Source organism: Lagopus muta, chromosome 1 (assembly GCF_023343835.1).
Source record: "Lagopus muta isolate bLagMut1 chromosome 1, bLagMut1 primary, whole genome shotgun sequence".
Classification (NCBI taxonomy): Eukaryota; Metazoa; Chordata; class Aves; order Galliformes; family Phasianidae; genus Lagopus; species Lagopus muta.
This window is the reverse complement of record NC_064433.1, coordinates 138,307,644-138,331,423: the sequence shown is the minus strand read 5'-3', so window position 1 is coordinate 138,331,423 and position 23,780 is coordinate 138,307,644. Positions and strand designations below refer to the sequence as shown.

The window sequence follows — 23,780 nt, the reverse complement described above, 5'->3', positions numbered from 1 at the left end:
TCCATGGTGAAATTTACACTCTATGTACAGTATAACAAATTGTAAAAGAAAAACGTTCAGATATTCCTTGGTTCCCAAAAGCCTGAATCTCGCTCTCTGTGCTAGAGCTAAGGACAAGAGCTACATAGAATATTAGGTGGGTTTGGGTTGGTTGGTTTTTTTTTGTTTGTTTGTTTTTTAACCTTTTTTTTCTTTTTTTTTTTTTTCTTTTTTCTTTTTCTTTTTTTTTTTTTTTTGTAAAAACTCATCATCCCAATCCACCTCAAATAAAATCAGTCCCCAGGTTCTGGTCATATTTAACAACTGCTTGATCCCAGTGTTTAAGGCATGTTCATTAGATATCAGTATAGGGGTACTGTCAGAAATTATCTTAATCACAGGTACTACGTGTCAGCAAATTTACACAGCAATGCTACTCTTTACAATACGATGTAAAACAAAGTCGTGTTATGATCCAAGTTGTTCCTGAGTTAAAATTTGCTAAATACTGCTAAGATTCATGTTCTCCTTTTATACTTCCTCTGGAATGTCCTTTCACATATGCACAATTGAAAGTTAAAACTCAATCTGAGAACGGCCTTGATGTCAGAAGTAAAAGTGTTAGCAAAATTTTAATTATGTCATTCTCGACCCTAAATTCAGCCAATTAGCCATGAATTTGCAGGGCTTAATATCACTTAGCTTTTAGCAAGACTATTTTCTAAGGATGAAGAGCATTGTAAATGCCAGCACACATTTTTGCGCAACTGCTGAGATTTTGCTAGGAAAAGATTTTGCTATCAAGAACTGCCAAAACCCTAAAGTTCAGTGAGTATATTTAACTAGATATTGTAGACATTCTCCAGTTTTCTTACCCAGTCTGCTCCTTTAGAACTAAGGGAAGAAATCAGAGGAACACAGATGAAAATACTACAAATCTATTCAGCTTTTAAAATCAGACAAGTAGTTCAGATTAAGTATCCTCACTGAATTCTGCAGTAATGTAATCATTAATGTTCTTTCCTATTAAAAAAAAGAGAAAGCTATTCACATTTTTTTCTAGAAAGAACAGCTTTAAGAACATTTTTTCATTAGATTCACAATATGCACGATAATTTTTACCACCCTAACCATTTTGGCATCAATTCATTACAGTTTACATAAACATTTGCTTACACTTAAGGAGAATTAATGGGCAGCAGAAAATCAAGATGGCAAAAGGTGCAACTTGGGTCTGCACTATACCTGCACATCTGCTGTCAAGTGAAGAAAAACTCCTGAGAAAGCTGTACCACCTACAGTGTGACCCACAGTTTGCTGAAATCAAGGGGACTCTTACAATGAGCTTGAATGGGTATTTTAAGTGCTCCAAATGAAGCTCAGCATTTGTGGTGATGTAGCATCTCCTACTTTAAAGAAAGAAAAGGATTGTGGTAATTGCACCTAGCAGACTAGGGAATAAAAATGTTCAGGTACGTTCATGATATGCATTTCCCAATCAGTCAGTGATGCAAAAAAATGAATTACAGTACGATGAAAAAAAATCGTATTTCCAAATTGTTTCCATTTAACTCCTCGTGGGACAGAAACCAGCAGTATGCTGAGAAAACAGGGTGGGAAAGGAATGATTGCATCCATACTTTGGGAATTCCAACCCAAATCTTAAACAGTGGTGAAAAAAACAAAGCTCTGAGTGAAGTTTGCCCTGGCCCATGCACCTTATGCAAAAAAAAAAAAAAAAAGTTAGCTAGAATTTAATTGTTGTGACCATAAAAAATAAATAGCAACAATTTATTCACAAAATTATGGATTAGATTGATTTTTTTTTTTTTTTTTTTTTTTTGCTTTAACAAACTGTATGATCCATTAAATTACCAGCCAGCTGTATGCTTAAGCACAACAACAAAAAAGTAGTACATAAACACCTAAAAATCACAGTCAAAAAGCAGGCAAGTACATCAGTCTTCTGGTGGTCAAAGCACAACAGATTAGTCTGCCAAATAAAAGTACATGAACATAAATCATGGGCATTAGTGTCGTTAAATTTGGTTTCCACCATCAATAAACAATTTCCTGTAGTTTAATACTGTTTCTAAGCAATTGTAAACTGCTTCAAACGTATGTGCAGACATAAATAACAGGAAAGGATTTAAATACACTGGTCAATAGGAAAAACAAGTTTTTAAATTTGCATGTGTGACGAGTGAGCATTTTGGAGCAAATCCATAATTAGCCACAAAGAACTCTGACCCTTCTTAGCTAAGACAGTACTGCCACCTTTCTAACACTTGTGACCGTTGTAAGAACAAGAAGGAAAAAAACAACATATCAGCCCTGATATACCAACCACATATGCATTCAAAATTACAGATATTTACAAGAAAAATATATATATTTAATTAAAAAGCCACTGAAAAACATGGACTTTTAGTCAGATGCTGCACTTTCTGCAAAATGAGGTAATTTAGATGCAAACAAATTAAGTTTAGTAGAGTTCAGGATCCACAGTCTCCAACACCTAGTGTACAGATTGCTTCAGTGAATGGCTTGACTGTTTCTATATGTTCAGAGCAAGAAATCACCAGATCCAGTTAAATCCTGTTTTGTAGTGCTCTTGATGCAACACTGACTAATGTCAGAAGGCTTCCCAGCTCAGTTTTACAACTGGTCTTTCAATAGAAAGAAAAAAAATAGTTATAAATTGGTTTCATCCCAAGATGGATCATTCATGTTCTTTAGAACTTTTCTAACAAGCTTCTCCAAGTCCTTGCGAGCTCTTTGTTCTTCTTCTAAGGATTTCTTCATCTTTTTGTTATCCTGTTTAACAGAGACAGAACTATTAGTTTTGGGTTGAGGGTTGGTGGTTTTTTTTCGTTTTGTTTTAAGAAAAGATCTTTTCTGACCACACACACTATCAATTACAAATTCAGAAGTGTGTTATTAGCTGTTTACAAGTACAATTTTAGTAAAATTTAACACGTGACAGTTGCTTCACATAGCAAAAACTAAAAACAGAGATTGAACTATTTGCTATTTATTTGAAGGACCTGAGGGTCCTTCATAATGCAAGTGCCAGTAACAAATGGCCAGTAATCTTCAATTCTTCTGCCCAAAGCTAACCAACAGCAGCAGAATGTCTCTTGTCAATGGAGGAGGGAAACAGAGCAACAACAGTAGAATAAGTATCCCCCTAAGAACTTCCTGTAATTATACCTAGCTTTAAAATCCTAGAAAAGCATCTGAAAGCTTAATGCATATTAGCTTCCTTCAGTGAGTAAGCAAACAGTTGAAAGTACCACCTCAAAAACTGTTATGCTCTCTGAGATGTGTTTTGTGACCAAAGTTTAACACACACAAATACCAATAATCTAAGACGATTCCGAATTTCAACAAACACCAGTGCTGAGAATATCCACTAATGCACCAAAATACCACAAACAACAAGACTGCAAGGATGTTTCTGACTGAACCACAGCAATTCTTCCATTCGTTAATCCAGAAGATGCCAAGCTGATGCTGACAACAGTGGAGAAACAACCCCACTGAAGATGAGACAAGGCCCTCAAGACAAAGGGTCTACGGGTGTTTAACACAAGCAGGTGTGCAATCCAGGGGTCCCACTGGACTCCCATCAGCTGTCATTCACAGAAATTCCTAGAAACAGAACAACATCAGCAGTTGCCTACATTCCCTCCTCAAATTTTTGAAAAAGTCAAGAAATTTCAACCTTTTCTTGTAAGTACAGACAATTTCACGTGTTGCCAATTCAGGAATGTACTACTAAGAACAAGTGATGAATAACTGATGGAAACCACTATGAGAAGGATCCTATGCTGTGGTTTACTCTTGGACCTACACCAACTAGTGCACCATGTACTCCCAGACAGCTTTTACACATGAACTTTGGGGTCATTTAAGACCTTCCCAGCTCAGAGATCATTTTTGCCACTTCTCCACCTGGCAACATCAGAACAGCAGACCAAAAATGGTCTTCTAAGCTAACATCCCTGATACTACAAGAAAACAAAGTTGGCCTTTAATAAGTCTTGGCCTTGGAAGATGCCAGATTACAAAGTGCATTTGAAAAGGAAAAAAAAGAAGCTGTAAGTTCAAGAGAGGGTGACTTTTTGCTTAGGATCACAGAGACATCAGCACGGCCTCAATGAGGCAGAACTTCTACCCTTTGTACAGAAGCAGCCAGGCCACAGAAATATTAGTGAATTATTATTATTACCTGTACTGTATTTCTAAAAAGACTGCAAAATTTACAAACCTAGAATACATATATTTCAATGTAGACTGAAAACAGCAAAAATACATCAACCATCTTGTTTCAAGAAACAGGCATAACACCCTTAAAAATACTGGGCGTATTTACAGATGGGCAAAGAATTCAGATACACATTTAGAGCTCAAAAATTGGAGTAATTTGAATACAAACACACTTTACTTTAACACAGGAAATTTTATCTGGTTTCAGTTAAAACCAGTTTTAAGCAAATTCACGCATTGGAGAATGGGTTAATTCAATTCTTTTTCACCTACATTTTGAGAACTGAGTATGTAAAGTAGCATACAAATATGGTTTAAACAGGCTTTGTCCTGTCAAGAAAAGATTTTTTACAATAACTCATTTGGATATATAAAACATGCTTAGAATATCAGCTGCAACTTCCATACTAGCAACTGAAGCGTAATATACTGCAATTTCCCACATGACAAACAAGTACACTAAGCTACCTCTAGGGTTAGACCTCATTAAAAAAGGCACATGATAGGCAGAGAACAGGATTCTAACTCCTGAAATGAGTATTTGTAGGAGGTGTTCAGGTTACTGGAAGACTGTAAATTGAAGCCTAAGTAAATCCAAATAATTATATTATTAAAAATCAAGAGCAAATGCAATTTCAGTCTCTACGTACTTATTTTGCTTGCAATACACCAGAGCTAAATTTAATGCTTTAAACATTTCAAAAGTTGTAGCATCCAAAAACCAATGAAACATAACTAAATCCCCTTAGACACAGGATACATCATGCTCCTCCCAAAGGCTACTAATGACAACCACAAAAGATGGTGGCTATCTCTCAAATTGGTGTTGCTTACTTTTAAAATTGAATCTCAGATATGAATTTAGTCCAAAATCAGAGTTAATTCCTATCAAACTAAATCAACTTACAACCTGCATTTGTTTCAATAACAAGCCTTATCTTTCCATTCTCCATGTTGCTATATATGTAGCAAGTTACTAACCTGTCTTAACTCCTGTACTTCATCCTTTAATGCATATACTGTGTCAACAAGGCTTCTAAAATGAAAAAAAGATCATCTGTTACAATGATTTTCATAATGATGTTTAAATCTACTATTAGACAAAACTGTTAAGTGAAATCTGTTCAACTTCGTGTTAAAAATTCTCTTATCCTGATTTATATTCTTTAACAGCAGCAAGGGCCCACCATCAGCTTCTCTGAACAGGTTACACCCCTCAAACACATACTGACCTACAGTAGTTCCTACATTATAGCTTTCTTTAACAGGAAGATATTCAACTTCTAAAATGCACCTTAACAAAAGAAAACAGAATGACACCACACGCCAACTAGAAAGACAACATCAATTTAATAATGAAATCTTAAAGCACTTGGAAAAACTATTTACAAGTGAAGCATAACATTCCGGGGCATAAAAGGAATAAACTGAGTACCATTTGCAGAGAAGTTGGGCAACAAGCATTTAAATGAAGGCCAACTGCACTCACAAGGACTGGCAGCATACTCCAAGCACCTACATCCCCTTCTATTTATATACCATGCACACTGCAGTAAGAAATGGGAGGAGGAAGAGAAGTGCAAAGTTTACGGTTTTAATCTATCATTCATTAAATGTTCTCTTACTTCTCTTCTATAACAGTCTGACCATTACTTTTAGTTTCTTCTACAATGATTTTCTCTTCTTCTGGAAGCAGGACTTGAGGAGCTGATTCTTTGCGGGAACCTGTTGTAAAAATAGATTACAAAATGAGAACCTAGCAAGCAGCACTGGGGAATTTTAATCATTATTTCATTCATTGCACAATACACCCACATGACCAAGGTATATCACTTTCAATTCCCCCCCTTCCCTTCATACACACAGATTACTGATGTTTTTATATTCGAAACCACAGCCTTACAATTAAAAACTATAGTCTAACATTTCCATCCTGGTGATGATAACTCCTCTGCATTATTGATGGGGATGCTACACAGTTCAGTGAATAGGGCACTGGTCAACTATCAGCAAGATCTATACAAATTCACCATAGCTGAGTCAGAGGAAGATAATTATGATTAAGAAGTAGCAATTTAAGCCTCAAGGACAGATTCTGATCTCACACTGATACAAATCCAAAATGGTACAATGACAGAAAAGTTAAAAACATTTTCCCCAGAACACCACAAACAATACAACTGCATATGTGCATAGACACAAACATGCACATATGCTTTAAGACAATCTTTTAGTCACATAAATGTAATACAGCCACCATATTTTAAAATAAGCTTTCAGAAGTACTTAACGGCTTAACAAACAGTCAAAACCTTCCAACATCTTCAGAATACTTTCTATAATCGTTACAGTTTTTAACATTAAGATAATTCATACAAATTCTAACGGTGTAGCTCATAATAGAAGAATCCAACTGCTATGCATCCATTCATAAAGTATATACTCTAAAAACACTATTTAGACTGCAACAAATTTTTTAAAGATGGGCTGTAAACTGCTGCCTAAACATCTGTCTAGAATTCAAATACCACAGATAAGACATTAAAATTCTTGCATATTTTTACTAATATACAAGTATTAATGACGTATGCTTGCCTACCTATTTACTGTAAAGAGTTTTTACTAATGAAGAATATCTCCATTGCAGCACTGTTTGCACAGCTCAACGGGTACGGCAGAGTTACATGCTTCCAGGAGACAGCCCCCTCTGAACAGCTGTTTTGTGATAACAGTGTTTCTCTTCCAAAATTCATGATAAAACATCTGACCTCAGCACACCAAGTTAAAGAAATTCAAGCTCACTGGAAAATCCTGACTTTCTAACAGCTGCAGTCTTGTGTTCTAAACAATGAGTTTGTAGAGAACATAGTTTTGCAGCACACATTAAGCTCATTAGACTGTTTAAACATCTGTAACGTAGAAAGTAGTTTCCTTAACCTGAAAGTAAAGATCAAACATATCAATACATGATGGTCAAACTTCATGGAATAAAGACAACTGAGCATCTGAGAACAGAATCTCGTCCTTGAAAGCCATAAGTTCTTGATCTTGCGAAGTGAACAAAAACATTGGAATTAATAACCTCCCTCATTTTGCAGGGAAGGAGCAATCTACAAAACAAGCACAGCAAATCAGGCTCATGGATGTTTGTTTGCACTATCAATCTTTAGCTGCAAAAAAGTCACCTTATGTTTATTTTAATTAACTGGTTACCTCTTTGCTTCATTTGACCAAGACGTAACATTTTGCATTTAATGAAATGTTACTTCAGGACGTTAGTTGGCACCAGCTACTACTAAATGCTGAGTCTCTGTATCAATCCTTATAATCCAATACAGTTATATACACACATGCATGTAAAAGTCTACACTGGCATATCCTCATCCATGTACAATAAACAATACTACTGAGACAGAATACACTGCTTCATGAAAATAAAACCAACACCAACATTATACACACAATGAGACCCACAATACACATACACACAGTTACACAAGGTAAACTGCTCATGCGAACACTGGCTTTCCTGTGCCACCGAATATCGACTACTGCACAATTCAGGACATCACAAGTGTGACCCTCACCTTCACTGCTCTCATGTAAACAGAAAGTTGCTTTTTAAACCCCGTATGCACTTGCTAACTATCAAAGGTACAAACACATAGGTCATGTATCCTGCAACAAAGGAGGATCTTGTTATCAACTGAGTACGTGCACAGAAGTGTCAGGTTTGATGTGTCAGGTCCCATCTGAGGTGTTAAGTTCAAAAAGCAAAATGAAGCTATGTAATTGTCCTGCTTTTTTTGCAACATTTATGCCTAAAGCCCTTATTTCTTTTCTGCATCTCGAATGAACTTCAAACAGAGCATTACTTGGTAACTAGTATTCAGCAATATACCACATACTAATCCTTCGGCCTCCACCAGCTTCTCAGGGACTCCATGTAACTATTTCTCTTCAGAGAGGATTACAAGCTACAGCTTTAGGACTTGAAGAGGGAGCTGCATTGGAGTACATTGCAGGCTGTGCACAGAGCTGTACTAAGAGGACAGGTCAGGAAGTTGTCACAACTTAAGTAATCCTAGATACTGAGCACACAAGAATCCCTAGTCCAAGCCAAACAGGCAAAAAGAGAAGGTTCGACTGACCACCAAAAATTCTGCTCCTAAATCTCCTGAGATAATTCAACCAGAAGTCCTAGGTTAGAAATAACTATAGTGGAAAAAAAAAATCTCAAGCTTTACTAGAGAGGTTTAGTTATGTCTTACTTTTTGGAGGAGATGTTAAATGAAGGGAGAAAGAGGGATGTGCAGCAAACTCAAATGACTGCTTCATGATCAGAGAAATATAAAAGCTGAGGAAGCTGCCATAACTTTTCAGTAGGGAAACTCATAAATCCAGAATCTTGGAAGAATGAGACATCCCATGTTGAGTGCTTTATAATTAAGACAAAGGCAAAATAAGAAACCACTGACATTCAACCTTCACTTAGATGCCAGCAAGAAAGTAAAGGTTCAGCTTTAGTATTTCCCAGCCCTAGTGTGTTAAACAAAGGGTTACCGTGCTTCTTACCAATACTGCACCCTAAATTGGAGATTGAGTTTGCTAAGCCAACAGAATCAAGCAAACAGTAATACAGCCCACCAGGCCTTGAGGCCTTTGCAACACACACACGTGACACACAGAGCAGGCCTGTCAGTAGCAAGCAGTTCTCAGCACGTCTAAAAATAAAAAATAAAAATGAACCCATTAAGCCAATAACAAGATGGAGGCGCGTATTCATTTCCCATTCTTTATGCTGTTAAATTCAGGCCTCATTTCAAAGCTTGCTCCCCTCATAAGTCAGAGAACAGAGCTCTTTCTTCCACTTAGCCGTTCTGAGCAGAAGGCACAACCCGGGTACTTTACATTCACAGTGGTGCTATGAGCTTGCCTTCTCCCCAGAGATTATGAGGTTCTACTCTCTGGCTTAAAGTTAGATTCGCAGTGATGGTGGTTCACTTAAAAAACAAACAAACAAACCAAACCCTGAGAATTTCAGACCATTGAGTTTTTACTGCACAACTTCAAAGAATTGCAATTTTATACTTTTTCATACTCTTAATATGATTGGGAAAGGGGGTGAACAATGCACAATAAAAGGTCAAAAATTAGAAATAGTATTTACGGATGTATAGCTGTTTTCTACCGACTTTAATAAGCTCTCTACATAAGCTACATAGATCTCATTTATTTCAAGTTTCAGAGACAGAAGTCTGACTTGCCACTGAAAGACAAATACAAGGGCAGCCCCAAGAGTAATGCCTCCTATCTTATTTGTTGGCCCAAAGTCAGAGGAGGACATTGGTGGTTCAGCAGCAGGGGTTGAACCTTCCCACCAATACCCCATTACTCATTGTTGCCCTGCAACAGATGGCAGCAGAGGGGCAATGTGACACACGGTGCCTGACACAGAGCTGTGTAAGAGGCAAAGGTGTGCAAAGGAATTCCTCCCTGCAGGAAAAAAACTGCCATTCAGAGACACGTGCTGAACATTCATGGACAACAAATGGTGGATGTGAGCACCCTGAGGCACTGAGCAGTGCGTTGCAGCAATGGTGACAGCAGCATGAAAGACAAGCCACGCTCCTGACAGTCATGCAGACCATTAAATGCATTGCCCAGAGCCTCTTGTTCTCTGATGGCAAAAATGAGTAGCTAATGATGGTGACATTATTGAAAAAGTGTTCTGTAGCTGAGAATTTGCTCAATCAAATAATAATATTGTGCTCTTTGTATCTGTTACAGCTTTCATGGAAATTAACAGGAGGCATTGCTTTCAGAGCGACCTATGCATGTTCATACACAATTTTTAGACAAGTTAGCCACTGGGTGTATTCAGACACATCATTTCCCTGTGGAAGGAAATGTTTAACAGAAAATAAGAATTACTTATTTGGAACACAGTTTTTCACTGCATTAGTTACATTCAAGATGCTGAAGTGGATAAGCAGACCTGCAAAATTCATCTTCTGTTTCTCCCTGCATTTGCTGTCAAAGCTTCCAAGCTGTGTGCGTGTTGACATTAAAAGAATTGAGAGGAAAAGAAAGGCAATACTTCATGCTATAGATCTGTCAGAAGTCAAAAGGGAGTCTGCCCTTAAATATCTTGTGCAAAAATACACAACTTCTTTGTGAAACCTTCAAGTAGCAAAAAAGTCTAGCACAAAAATGGTGTTTGTTTGTTTGTTTGTTTTGTTTTTGTTTTTTTTTTACTAGCAGCAATTCACAACTAGGAAAGAACCCACAAGACTCAAATGACAGATCTAGGCAGCTTACAGCAAAACATTTTGATGAATAAAAAGAAAATAATTAGACTTAAACATACAACTCCACATCCAAGCTTTAGTCACTTCAGAACAGAACGAAGAGTTTGAAAGACAGGCACATTATTTGAAGTGGCAAATTTTTCAAAGACAATAATTTTAAAGAGTTATCCCACAACCTTTACTACATTTTCACTAAGCAATACAAATAAAAATGCAACCAGAGGGCTAAACCTAAATTTAAGTCATGGCAAAAAAAAAAAAAAAAAAGACCTTTCAACAGAACTAGATTTTGTGTTTTGTTCATTTGATAGAACTATTTTGTTCTATTAGTACACATATTAAATGATTATTTTGCTTTAAAACACTCAAATATGGCTTTTTTTGAAAACAGAAACACAAGATGACTTGCTTTAAGAGAAAAATGTACGATATTAAATCCTGAAAATGAATAAAGTTGTAGAAACATTGTAGAAATCAATATATTCATAAACTGTATCTCTGGTAACAGGTTCTGCAGTAGCACATTTGAAATTGTTCCAATTATTCAACTGTGCTTTTATTGAAAATATACCAATTCAGAAAATGAAAAAAGATAATTAAGGAGGGAGGGAGACTACAAAAGCGTTCTGTGAGTGACAAAATTTCTGAACAGTTATTAGAAAATAAACACCAAGACGCGTACTGCACATTATATGGAATTTCCTGCAGTTGCCAATTACATTAAACAAAGATTATACACAACTCAAAAAAGCTTTTTCACTTCAGCATTTGATGCCTCTATGGAGAAGGGAGGGAAGAAAGGAGGTACTGGGAGAAAAGGGAGTCAAGTGTTAAGTTACCAGTTACGCTGTACTTTCCCCCTGTGTAATAATTAAATATTAAAGTCACAGTCTAGCAAATGCAAAATTTATTTCAACTGTACATAACAGATGTCCTTTTTTATATAAAACAAAACACTTAATTGATATATGCAACCACAAACAATATGCATACTGTACAGTACAATGCAACATTCAGATATACATCCATTTTGTATTTTCAAAAGGCAGTTACCTACTGAAAATGGCTTCTCCCATTCACAAATGAAGTGCACAATATATATTAATTTTTCTATGTTTTACGTCACTATATACACATTACTGTGTTTTGGCAAGATTATGCAAAACACGCTATTAATACTTGTTGGCTTCAATTTATAGCAAATACCAATTCATGGGAACACTGTGTAAGCCATGTGAAGAGGGGCTGACAATGGCTTGAACCTACCTTCTAACTCAGATTCTCCATCCTTCCAGTATATTTGTAACTGTACACATATATTTTACAGAATTGCATAAACAGAAGGTACTATTATTACCATGACTAAAGTTCCACAAAAATAGAAACACTGAACCTTTGGACTGAATACCACCATTTCCACTTTGCTTTTTTTGTTGTTGTTTTTTTTAAGCATGTTGCAGTAATACTTCTGATCAATTCACAACAGTTAGTGGTCTGTAACACTGCATGATTTAAACGTAATAAAGTTAGAGATCGTAATTATGAACTTTAACTAAAGTTAATGACTTAAGTGCTACAATAATTAATGGTGGTAAACCGTCAAAGCTTTGGTGCATAGAAAGTCAATAAAATCTTCAAATCTTGACAACAAAACATTCTGCATGATATGGAAATTCAAGTGCAGCAACTGTATTTCCAACTTATTTTACACTGTAACATGAAACAGACATAAAAGAATTATCATTGATCTAATGCAGAAAACATTACTTAACTGGAACACCACAGCTTAACAGGGTAAAAAAAAGCAATCCAAACTTTCCGTATACGTAGAACAAAAACTCAAAGGAAAAAGGGAAGTGAAGTGGCTTACAGATGCACTGTGGAATGGTATGGAGCACACACACGTTTTTCATTTCTCTAAGCAACACTCCTCCTCTTAGGAAAAAGTTCAACATATACAAGTTCCTGGCCATTCAGTTAATATACGACTGCTAGTAAGATGTGCCCCTAAAAATTCTGTTTAGTAAGCATTACTGCTTTTGTTAGTCAAGCCTTCAAATACAAGCAACAGTGATAAAAGATAAAGGAGGTGATCAAACAATGCAAGATGAAATGCAAATCTACAAATATTAAGTGTTTTGAAATAGCTTCTCCATGTCGATAACCTCGTGTAATCATTCATATCTAGCAATTACCAACTTTCTGATCATGTAACCTGCACGATGGTATTAATTACTTGTAAACTTTTAAATGGAGAGATCAAATCCCCAGGCAGCAATTAATAAGCAGCAATTAACAGCATCATAACTACTCTGAATTTGCTCAGAGTAATAGCTGTACACTGGATAACACTTAAAGGAATAGAGGAATTGCATTCAGAGATCCTGATGAAAACGAGAACTATTTCTGTCCTTTTATCATCTGCTTTTCTCTAATGCTAAAGAAGATTTGGAAAGCACTTTATTTTTGTTTCAATCCCAATTGCATCATCCACAAGACAGAACACACACTTCACCCCAGCCATGCCCCAGGTACAGGTTCAAGACCACCAGCTGTGTATAAGGTGTTACAGTTCTCTGAAAAGCCAACATGATTGTAGGTGAAGAGCTGTTGCTGAAAACAAACCTGCTCGTGAGAAAAGTTACAAGACACAAAATCTGTCACAGACATGCTCCAAACAGTAAAACCAAAAGCCAAGCATTCTGTTTTCAAGAACTTTGTACAAGCCAGTTTGATTGCAGTTGTACCTAGAGTTTCAGGTGCTGAACACTTGAGCTTTCAGCTGAGGAACGATTTTCATCTCGTCTTTTCAGGAAGAATGGTCATTTGAAAGCTGTGTATTTTAACAGGCAAGTAAACATCTACACCCTGTTTTCTGCCACGCTACTGCATACAGTAAAGTGACAATATGACCACGGGTAATATGAGATTATCAAAACACTGCATGTAATGAGCATGGACTGCTGGGTTTTCATGACAAGCGCCAGATTGAGGGTGAGAGGGAGAGCAGTGCAATCCTTCATATAGACGTCTAAGCAACGACAAAGAGACAGCAGTATAAAAACAAGTTCTCATGGATTAGCAAACGCTTTTCCAAACAAATGGGCCAGATATGTGAATCTGAATGATTTCATAGCTCTTGTACTGTTAATTTTAAACCGGATTTTTCTTACTACCAGCTCCATGTTTTGTTAATAATATGTAGAAAATTCAACAGCTATCACTGAAGTATTTCCATATTGCTGGCATTCAGCTCATAAGCCAGTATGGTTTCAGTACAAAATACAAAAATGTGCTGTATTCAAAAGGAGAAAAAAAAAAAAGAAAAAAGGACCTGTTGCTACACTGACCAAAACCAGAAGTAAAGACCATTCAGAGCTACAAATTAATATCTGTCACTTAAAAAACTCTCAAGAAATATCATCCTTGGTAGGATATACACTTTTTAGAACGACTTATTTGTATGTGCATCGGCAATAGAGCCTTCCACCAGGTATAACTGAAGTTTCAGAAGCTCCCTCAGAAGTTGTTAAAATATCACATTAAAGAGACAAGGAACAGCAAGAAAACATCTAAGAAAAGCAGGCTGTGATACAACAAGCATTTGTTAAGAAAAAGCTCAGAAGTGCATTAGTTCTGGTGAGAGATATATGAGCAACAGCTCTTACGAGATGTAGACCCCATTCTGTAACTATGGGCTGTCCATATACTGTCATAGTCAGAGTCTTCTGAGAGGTCTGAAGGCTCCAAACGAGAAAGACTACTGCGACGACCCAAGGAGTCTAGACTTGATTGGTCATCATCAGCCAAGACGTGATTATGCATCAGGTCAGTGCCTTGCCATGCTAAGGATGTATAGGTGAAATGAAATGGTGGATGTGGATAGGCAGAGGTGGGATGAGGAGGAGAACGTAAGGAATAGCCACAACCAAACACATGAAATAAAAGCAAAAGGTGATGGGAAGAGAAGGAAAAGAGAAAATATTGTTAAAAAGGCACCAAAGCTTTTTCTTGTTTTCATTTTCTTTTTTGTTTGGGATTCAGGTATAAATTACACTCACTGTAATAGTTTTTGAACTGTTACAATAAAATTTTTGAAGCGTTTTTTAAGCTTACAAGCAGTCTCAGTTGAGAATTTTAAGTAACCAAAATCTTGTTTGAGGGTAGATTTTTTTGGATGAAGGAGATCAGTTCTTTTCAAGCAAAGAATCAGTTCTGGTCTGGGGGCAATCTGATCTGGGACAGAGCAATAAACACAGCAAGCCAGCATGACCCAGTGCTAATGTGAAAAGCAATAGCCCCTTCCCCATTACACATCCATACCTTCATCCTTTCCCTCCCTTGCAATGACACAGCCATTTGTACAGCTGCTTGGTGAGCCAGGTCAGGGAACAGCTTCAAATGGTAATTAACCCTTCATTTTTATTTTTCAGGTAGACAATTTCCCACCAGCTCACAATACAGCCACATAAGTGCTTGTGTCACTATTACAAAGAGGAAAATGCAGGGGGAAAAAAAGCAAGGTTCTCATGCAGAGCAGAGCTGCCAAACTTTCTACATGTGCAGCACCATCTCATACCCACTCAAAGGGATTGCCAAGCTGAAGCTTCTTTGTGCCTGTAACCCTGTTATTTGTTTAACCAAGTAGAAACTGGATTGACAGAAAAACAAGGCCAAGAGACTAACAGCAATACAGTCTGGTGCCTCACATACCCTCACACACCTCTTCTAACTGACCTCTATCTGAATCTGTCTTTGTATTTAGATACTTTAAACGCTTAGAATAGTTGATAAAGATGATTAAAGACACTTTCTCTCACCTATTTGCCCTTTTTGATTTTTTTTGTTGTTGTGTTGCTATTTTGTTCTGGTTTTTGTTGTGTTTTTGAATTAAAAAAAAAAAAAAGCCTGGTAGTATCTGAAAACTGAAACTATGTAAGTGGCCATGTTACAAGCCAAAATCTGCAGGACACTACAAAAGATTTAAGCCTTCATTTGGAATAGAAATGTGAAGTAAACACAGGATATAAGCAACAGAGGAGCCTGATGGTTATTTTATTTGCATATATAACTAATCCCTACATCCTCCCCACCTTCAAAAAGGAAACTCCCATCCAACGTGCACTGGTGCCAAAGCAACACAAAGCTGGCATTGCCTAGGGCAGCACCTCCGGGGCTTTGCATTAAGATGCAGCTAATAGAAATACCAAATCAGTGATGGGAGGGCCAGGTAGAGAACTAACAGAGGTAAGCCACTGATATGTAAAAGTGGAATATTTCACTGATGGGCAATTCTTTCATTCTGTTTTTCTACACTGACCAATGCTCCACAGAAAGAATCCCAGCATCATTTTTCCCCCAATTTCCAATTCCCATCTACAAAGGGACCTTCAGAAACTTGATGTATTAGATGGCAACATTACTCTTTCCAAACAAAGCAGCAAAACACTTGTTTCTTGCTGCAATTATGAGCAAATAAAAGCTGCTGACTTCTGATGTATGCAATGATACCCAACTGCACCATGTATATTTCTTAAATATACATAGAAAGGAAAAAAAAACATCAAGCAAAATATCATATCCATTAGATGCCTGCACGCACAATTGTGCAAGTGCAAATGTTTCCCCAACCACTTCTTGTCACAGTATCCTTCAACATAATCAACAAATCCAATACAGTTAACAGCAACGTCTCAATTAATTTTGTTGGAACAACAGCGTATCTCCAGAATTTTGAACACATTAATTTCCTTTTATCCAATTCAACACACTACAATAATGACTGCAGAGCCAGAAAACTGGTCAAACATCAATAAAAAATAGTGTTATAGTAGCCAATTTGTCAAACTGATCATTATCACCTTGGAGATCTACAGTTTGTCGAGATCAAAAATTAAAATGCAGGTTTCAGGCTTTTAAAGCATTTGAAGTAACAGCTAATACAAGGGTTATATTCCCATTTTTGAAGTACACACAAATACAAAATTTTGCATTTTTCAAGGTGATAACAATAAGTGAACATGTATTATGTAAATATGTGATCTAGGCCTGCAACTGCACTCTGAGACTTCTCACCTGTCTGTAGAAAGTGCTTCTGCTTGGACATGGGCACAGAGACCTGTGGCTAGCAGTAACAGTGTTTAATACTAATTTAAACAATAGACTAGGAGTTATTCCTAATATCTATCCTTCTAATTCCTGACAATAGCAAAAACAGCCAGGTACTCCAGCATCATTATACAGCATTTCAAGGACACCAATTAAATCCTTAATCGTCAGTGTGAAAACGGTGCAAACTGGAACAAACCTAACAGCATTTTCTCCTTTCTTGTGTAAGCAGAACACATGCTGATGGACTCCCCCTGCTTTGAGCAACATTTTACTTACAACACAGAGGAACTCCACATGGCAACCTTGATTTGGATTAAATGAAGGAGGACCCCAGAGGCACGTTACAAGTTTTCAATATGCTAGATATTGATCTGAGAAACTATAAATGGCTTTAAGCAACAGAAAGATCTCAGAACAGTTTCTCCTGAAGTCACGACATAGGATTAAAGTTTGTAATTAATACTAAAAATGGCTGGCAATAAAAAAAACTTTGTACAGGTTCACGTTACTTTCCCGTAAAAGAAAACTGTTGAACCAAATAAGACAGAAGAACACTTCTCCACAAGTGTGACTTATTCTTTGTTCCTCAATACTTACCAACAACTTCTTGAAATTTACCAAAAACCACATTGGACAGCAGTCATATTCTAGCAAGACACCTCAAAACCTCTGATTCATTGGCAATTTTAAATCCAGGTAGCCACTTGTAATTTATTTTAAATAAGCATTGTAAGACCTACATAAATATGAACCTTGGCTTCCAAATACATAATCACTCAAGCACTATTACTAAGCCAAAATCAGATTATTAACTTATTTCAGGTCCAGCTTGCTGTTTATCAAGTTCTGAGACCGCTTACACTACACTTATCTTTTTTAAAACAACCTGATACGTGGCTTAGTGAGTTGTACCAGTATTTTCTAACTTACTTGAGTTTAGTGTTTGACGTGTTTTGGCACTTGTGCAATATGCTTCAATGACTTTAAGAATTTGAGCATCTTCTTCTAAAGCAGCTGTACCTAGAAACAATGGAAAACAACAACATTTTAAATATGGGCATGTGTTTCTTACTACAGACAGGCCTTTGTAAACAATGTTTGTTTAAAGCTAAATTCTACATATTTGAATTGAGACCAAAGTTTAGTCTAATCAAGCCTTTAGAATTCTTAATCATTTCAAAAATCAAGCTTCAATGACTGAAAGTAACAACGGAAAGAGAAATTGTCAGGATTGCCTGACAAACTAACTGCTGAAGTATCTTGACTAGGTATGGTTTACCCATAGTTCAAGAGATGCAGGCATTCCAAAGTGCAAGTTCCCTCTCTTTCAAGGCAAGAAAAATAATTGAATTTTGTGTTGCCGTTACAAAGCAGCACCATATCATTACCACAGCAAAACAAATATTTCACTTCTGAAATCAGTACTGAGAGGGCACTCAGCTGAAACGCCTTTCTTTCATTTGTCTGCTATAAAACACAAACCTATCTATCAGAAAGCTTTAATTTTGGTAGAAATCCTTCAATGGAAAACTCTTACATCTCCACAGGCTGAAGGAGCACTACAATAGAACTTAAGCTTCTAATTACTCATTACTTCTAATTACTGGTGGGGAAAAAAATCTCATTTTAAAGGTGAAGCTTCTATTTATGCCTGATGCTTAGGCTGATGAAAACAGCAACTCACCACGTGCTATCTTCTACAGCGAGGAATAAGAACAAACTAGAAAAAAGGCTCTTTCATATTACAGAGAGCCATAACCATAATTAGCTACAAAGGTGTTTAAGAGTTTGGACAGATTTAAATAAGGATGCCTCTTATTTGGTCAATCCATAATAATTTTTTAAAAATTAAGGAAGGTTCAATTCATGTTTAAATGAAGTGTGAGCCAGATGACAAATATTTAGAAGCTTCTTTCAAGCTATAAACTTTATCATGAAAGAAAAACATACCCAGACATTCATGGAGTAAATGAGGGCCATGACTCACACGCATATACACCGTCCAAGCCCATACAGAGACATTTAGTTTCCATGTAATGCTGAGTATCAGAGCTTGTTACTACCTCAGCTCTCACTGATACTTTAAAAACTCAGTTAACTTGGGTTTCTACAACCAAGATATACTTCTAATCTATTCTGAACAAACAGAAGCTACTCCGCATATTTACTAAAAGACTATACACATGCTGCACACTGAATGCAATAAAGCAGACCTAAAATACTGTAGCAAGTATCAGGGACATGACTAGAATGGAGTGCATTGTATAATGCTGGACAATAGACAACCAATTTACTATCATTTTGTAGTTAAATCTAATTTTCTTCCTTATGCCAGTAACAAGATGAAAACTAACGAAATCCTGAAAAGCTGTCTGATAGAAGGAGAGACAATGTTAACAGTAACATACTTCATGTATTCAGCAGTCAAGGCACATGACTTAAGAAGCTCACGAGCAAAGGGCAGACACAAAAGCAGAAGTTGGAATAAAAGGTTCTGGCCTTCAAGTGTGAACATCAGCTATTTTAAACGCCTTATCTTTTAGTGACACAAGCAATTGGATCATCCATTCCCACAAATTTACAAGGCACTTCAACACCCTACATCACCTGACCTAGTCTGCTTGTCTGCTTCAGGACCAAGCACCTTTCTCTGACCACATAGTAGCCTGCAATGATTGGATCTCATAGAACACATCTGATCAGAGGGTATGAGTGCCACCTAAAGTAAAGGTACCAAAAACAGTTACTTGTTGGTGGGAGCAATAACATTATCCAAGTGGTAGAAGTTAAAAAAGAATCTCTAAACATACTGAGATTAAACTTGCAAGCTATTTAATTGCTAAATAGAAAAAGCAACACAGTACAAGTGCTGCTGACAGACTCATAATTAGAAATAAATAAATCTCTGTGCATCATCCTGCTATTTCTGCCTTCCTCCCCACACTTTTTTTCCTCATCTACGCACACACATTAACACAGAAAAGCAGAATGCCTCCCACCTAGCCTTGGATAAGTTCCTGTATTCTGTAGTCAACTGCATGACTCTAGAAAGCTGCTTATGCCAGTGTGACATAAGTGCCTAAGGTGAATAAATGAAACAGTCCTCTGTAGATACCTACCCTCTTTCCCCTGCCAGGGGAGAGGAAACCAGACTATTTAGACTGTACATCTAACTTGTAAAGATATTAAACTGATGTTAATTCCAGTCTTTGTACTATGCAGATATTTGTTCAAGTCTCTTACTTTTTCTCAGTGCAAATTCTTCATCTGATGGCTTCCGTTCTGGCTTGCGTTTGGGAAGCAGCTTTTTCATGGTTTTAGGGCTCTTACTTAGATCCTGTGTGGGGAGAATAAAAAAAATAAAAAAAAAAAGAGTAGAGCTTCTCTAAAATATTTCAAAGGTTAGTTTCTAAGACACATGGTGCCATAATTCAGTTTATTAATATTCTTTGGCACATGAGATTTGCCTGAACCAGCTCATTTCGTTTCTATCCCTCCACCAACCATACACTAAGTTGGGTATTTTATCTGTTCTGTGAACAGAAATATACAAAAAAGCTGCAGCAAAAGCATGCAGGCTGTTTGGGAACTGGAGCAAAAGCAGCACAAAAGCATATATATGCACTTTTTTCCCTTAACCTTTGAAGAAACAACCCATTTAATTTGTCTACTTAGAAGCAGGTTAAAAAAGGACCAAAAAAGGAAGCTTGGGAGGTAGTATACTTATATTTTTTAAAGTCAGCATTTCTGAATGTTTGGAGCTTTATCAGAACAGACCTACAGCAAAAGAAATACAGCTACAAACAGCATTTCTGCTCTAAATATAGTCATGCTGATTTAGAGAAACAATGCTAACTTTGAGAAACTGCTAGTTTTACAGGAACAAAAAGGAATATTCTCATCTACCCCTTACCTTACAGGCATGAGCCATCCTCTATAAAAGTACAGAACTAGAGGGTAAAAAGGTAAATGGGCAGGACAGACTGGAGATGATGAAGATAAACTGAATGCTGTCATAGGTTAAACACCTGAGTGTTTAAACACATGAGTAAAACTTAACCATATTGGAGAATGCAGCGCTGTACATAAAAGACACGAAAGCAGTTTAACTTACAAAGAGATGAATATGTTGTAGAGCTAAACTGGAGAACTTCTTGTAGCAACCAAGCCCAAATACTAACCACTTAATTGAAGGCCACCTATCACTTACACCCTGCTGCTTAGCAGATGTACAAAGCGAGGAAAAAAGAAAGTCAAAACTGTCACAAATGCACACCCAGCACAAACAAACAAAAAAAACCAACCACACTGCACTAGGTTGTGTTTAAACTGCAAATTCACATGCCTTCAAAATAACATTGTTCTCTTAGCATCATATGGTTGAAGACAAAAAATGTTCACAAGCATAACTTTAGGCAGCTTGATCCAGTAGAAGGTGTCCTTGCCCATGGGCAGGGGTTTAAAACTAAATGACTTTTAAGGTCCCTTCCAACCCAAACCATGCTGTGATTCTATGATTCCAAGTTTACTACTCTTTGTGGGTCCTGTTGCTTTGTACTAAATTAGAATTATAAGAATGCATTACAGAAAAATACTAAACCTGAAGATATCACCATGACGGACAACATTCAGCATTCTCCTTCTTACAAGCAGACCTTCATACATAAATCTAATAGTTTCTCAGTATTTACAGAGCCACGCACAGTGTAATGGAAAGACCAAATTAACCTACCCCCATCGTTATTTCTCTTAGAGCAGATTCCTGCTTCATACCATATGCTAATTAAAAACTACAACAGCATCTTAAAATCTAAGCTGTGAACCAAGAGCCCATTATACCCCCACAGCTGTTCAGAATGATTTCATACTGCACTTTCAAGAACCGAAGATCCCTTATACTAGATGCTCCTCAGTATGCTTAGCAAGCAGCTTTGCAGTAAGCTGGAATGATCAATTGCTAGTTTTTGTTGGATGGCTTTAAAAAAAAAAAACTTCTTAACATGACGAAGTTGGAAAATAAGTGGAAATACCTGGCAGGGAGGAAAAGGTGTCAGCATACGCTCCTAACAAACCTCTGAATCTTCTGAGCCATGAGAATAAATGTCTACTTGAAATGAACAGCTTTCACTGTCCATTACCACTGACTCAGAGCTAACTCTTAATGCACACACACAAAACTGTAAAATGTTGGTATGTGAGTTACATTTCTCACCGTAGACAGGCTATGCAGTAACATTTTTTGTCTGCTGCACCTCACCTCTTTGTAACAAAGTGCTGCTGAAGGCCGTAGAGGAGGTGCGGGCCGTAAACAGCTCAGACTCCAGGGCTTGGGTGTTTTAGGAGGTTCCAGAGGTCCCCAGTTTATCGTGGTATGTGGAGTCCCATGATGTGACGGATGAGGGAGAGTGTGATATGCAGGAGTCAGTGGTATCTGCTTGCTGTCCGAGTGCTTGCTGGAGGGTGTCACTGGATGGGAAGGAAGCTGTCAAAGACAATGGTTGTGGGAAGGGAAAGAAAGCATGTCATCATCATAAAGGCAAACTATCATAAAGATCCAGTGAAAATCTCTCATCTAGTCCTTTTGTCTATTACTTAAGAGTTTTTAAAATTTTAATACTGAACTACTATTTGGAAAAACTGAGCATAAAAACATTTTGTCTAACACACAGAAAGCATGCATTAGAGAAAGAACAGCTTCAAGCAGCCTGGCTCCCATTTCTTTCACCACAAGGCTCAGAGTTAAATTAAGATCCATTCACATCAACTCCAGAATACAAAAGATGCCAACAAAAGGAAATTGTTTCTCCACAGACTCAAGTACATCATCATCAGTTAAAACCTACTATTCTAAGGATACTTAAAAGATGATGACATACTACGCAGTCAAAACAGAACTGCCTTTTTTTTTTTTTCTTTTAACCTTGTTAAACTATTATACCAAAAACTAAACATCCTACTCTTCCCTCATGCAATTAAAAACAAAACAATACTTTGAAGCAAGCTGTAGTTGTAGCATATAGGTTTTGCTACTAATAGTCAAAGAAAACGCTTAACATAGCAGCACATTTGCCAGATAACCTAGTTCTGTACACACTACTGATTCACTTCAATGACAAAGTGTTTTCTTACTGTGTGAGATGGCACAGAATGAGGTTTAATGGTGGGATTCCCAACAGTTGTGACTTTGGTTTGTTTCTGCAGGTGATCGACCCACTCATGCAAATCTTGTTGGTTGTTACATGACACTAATATCCTTTCAATCATAGTTCCTAGGTGACATAAAAATAAGATGTAGGAAACCACAGAACAACTTAGTCAAACTGACACAATAACACATGATGCTCATTTCATAAAACATTATATTCATCAATTAGTATGCAAAAAATTTAACCAGTATTTTTGGAAAAACAGCAACATTTTTCTATATGATAACATTTCTTCTACATATTTATTTGTCTATGAAGCAAAAGAATTATACCTGTTTTTCTCTCTTTGATAATTAAACACAATTATTACAACTATTATATGTAAGAGACAGGACCACCCTCAGCTCCAAAGGGTGAATCCAGTAGCTTTATACTTTTCCATCTTTCCCACGAAAGCTAATGTATAGCCTACAATGTCACTCGTTAGTCCTTAAGCTTCAGCATAGGAAAAATCATAAAGTATTGTTCAGAGAAGGTCTTGAGGTCAGACCAAATCTAATATGAAAGATGAGGCAAGAGTCACTTAGGAACACCTCTGGAAAATTTTACCAAGGGTTACCTCTAATTTCTACAGTTAAGTCTATCTTAACCCACCACATTCCTCATCCGAGGTCAGCTTCATAGCTGTTATCTCAGAAGAACAAGTACCATCAACTGCTTTTTCCCTCCACCTCAAAGCACTGATGTGTTACGCTGCCTGCCACTTGAGAGCCTCAATATTACTTCAGTGAAACACAACCTGCTTGGAGGCAGAAATGATCCAGGAAACAAATGAAGGTGTAAGTCTCCACTGTGGGGATTTTCCTCCAAAAGTATATTCCTAAGATTCTGACTTTATTGGGCCCAGGGAATTAAGTTACATGCTAAAACAAATCACTTGATAGACAGAAAACATCCAAAA

General features: G+C 37.0%; 1 protein-coding gene across 6 annotated transcripts in view; it reads right to left on the bottom strand.

The window, feature by feature from the left end:
• Positions 1-209: 209 nt before the first annotated feature.
• The window catches only part of ARHGEF7 (Rho guanine nucleotide exchange factor 7), a 107,176-nt gene continuing 83,605 nt past the window's right edge, over positions 210-23,780 (bottom strand). For 3 of the 6 annotated variants that reach the window (XM_048934562.1, XM_048934560.1, XM_048934559.1), the window contains 8 exons: positions 22,803-22,942; positions 21,931-22,155; positions 19,917-20,010; positions 17,604-17,693; positions 14,231-14,407; positions 5,877-5,976; positions 5,233-5,287; positions 211-2,796 (listed from right to left, as the gene is read on the bottom strand). In XM_048934562.1, the coding sequence (XP_048790519.1) occupies positions 2,674-2,796; positions 5,233-5,287; positions 5,877-5,976; positions 14,231-14,407; positions 17,604-17,693; positions 19,917-20,010; positions 21,931-22,155; positions 22,803-22,942 (1,004 nt within the window). In that variant the 3' untranslated portion in view covers positions 211-2,673. Of the gene's footprint in view, positions 2,797-5,232; positions 5,288-5,876; positions 5,977-14,230; positions 14,408-17,603; positions 17,694-19,916; positions 20,011-21,930; positions 22,156-22,802; positions 22,943-23,780 lie in introns of all 6 variants that reach the window. The other 3 variants (XM_048934557.1, XM_048934563.1, XM_048934558.1) reach the window with 2 other exon arrangements.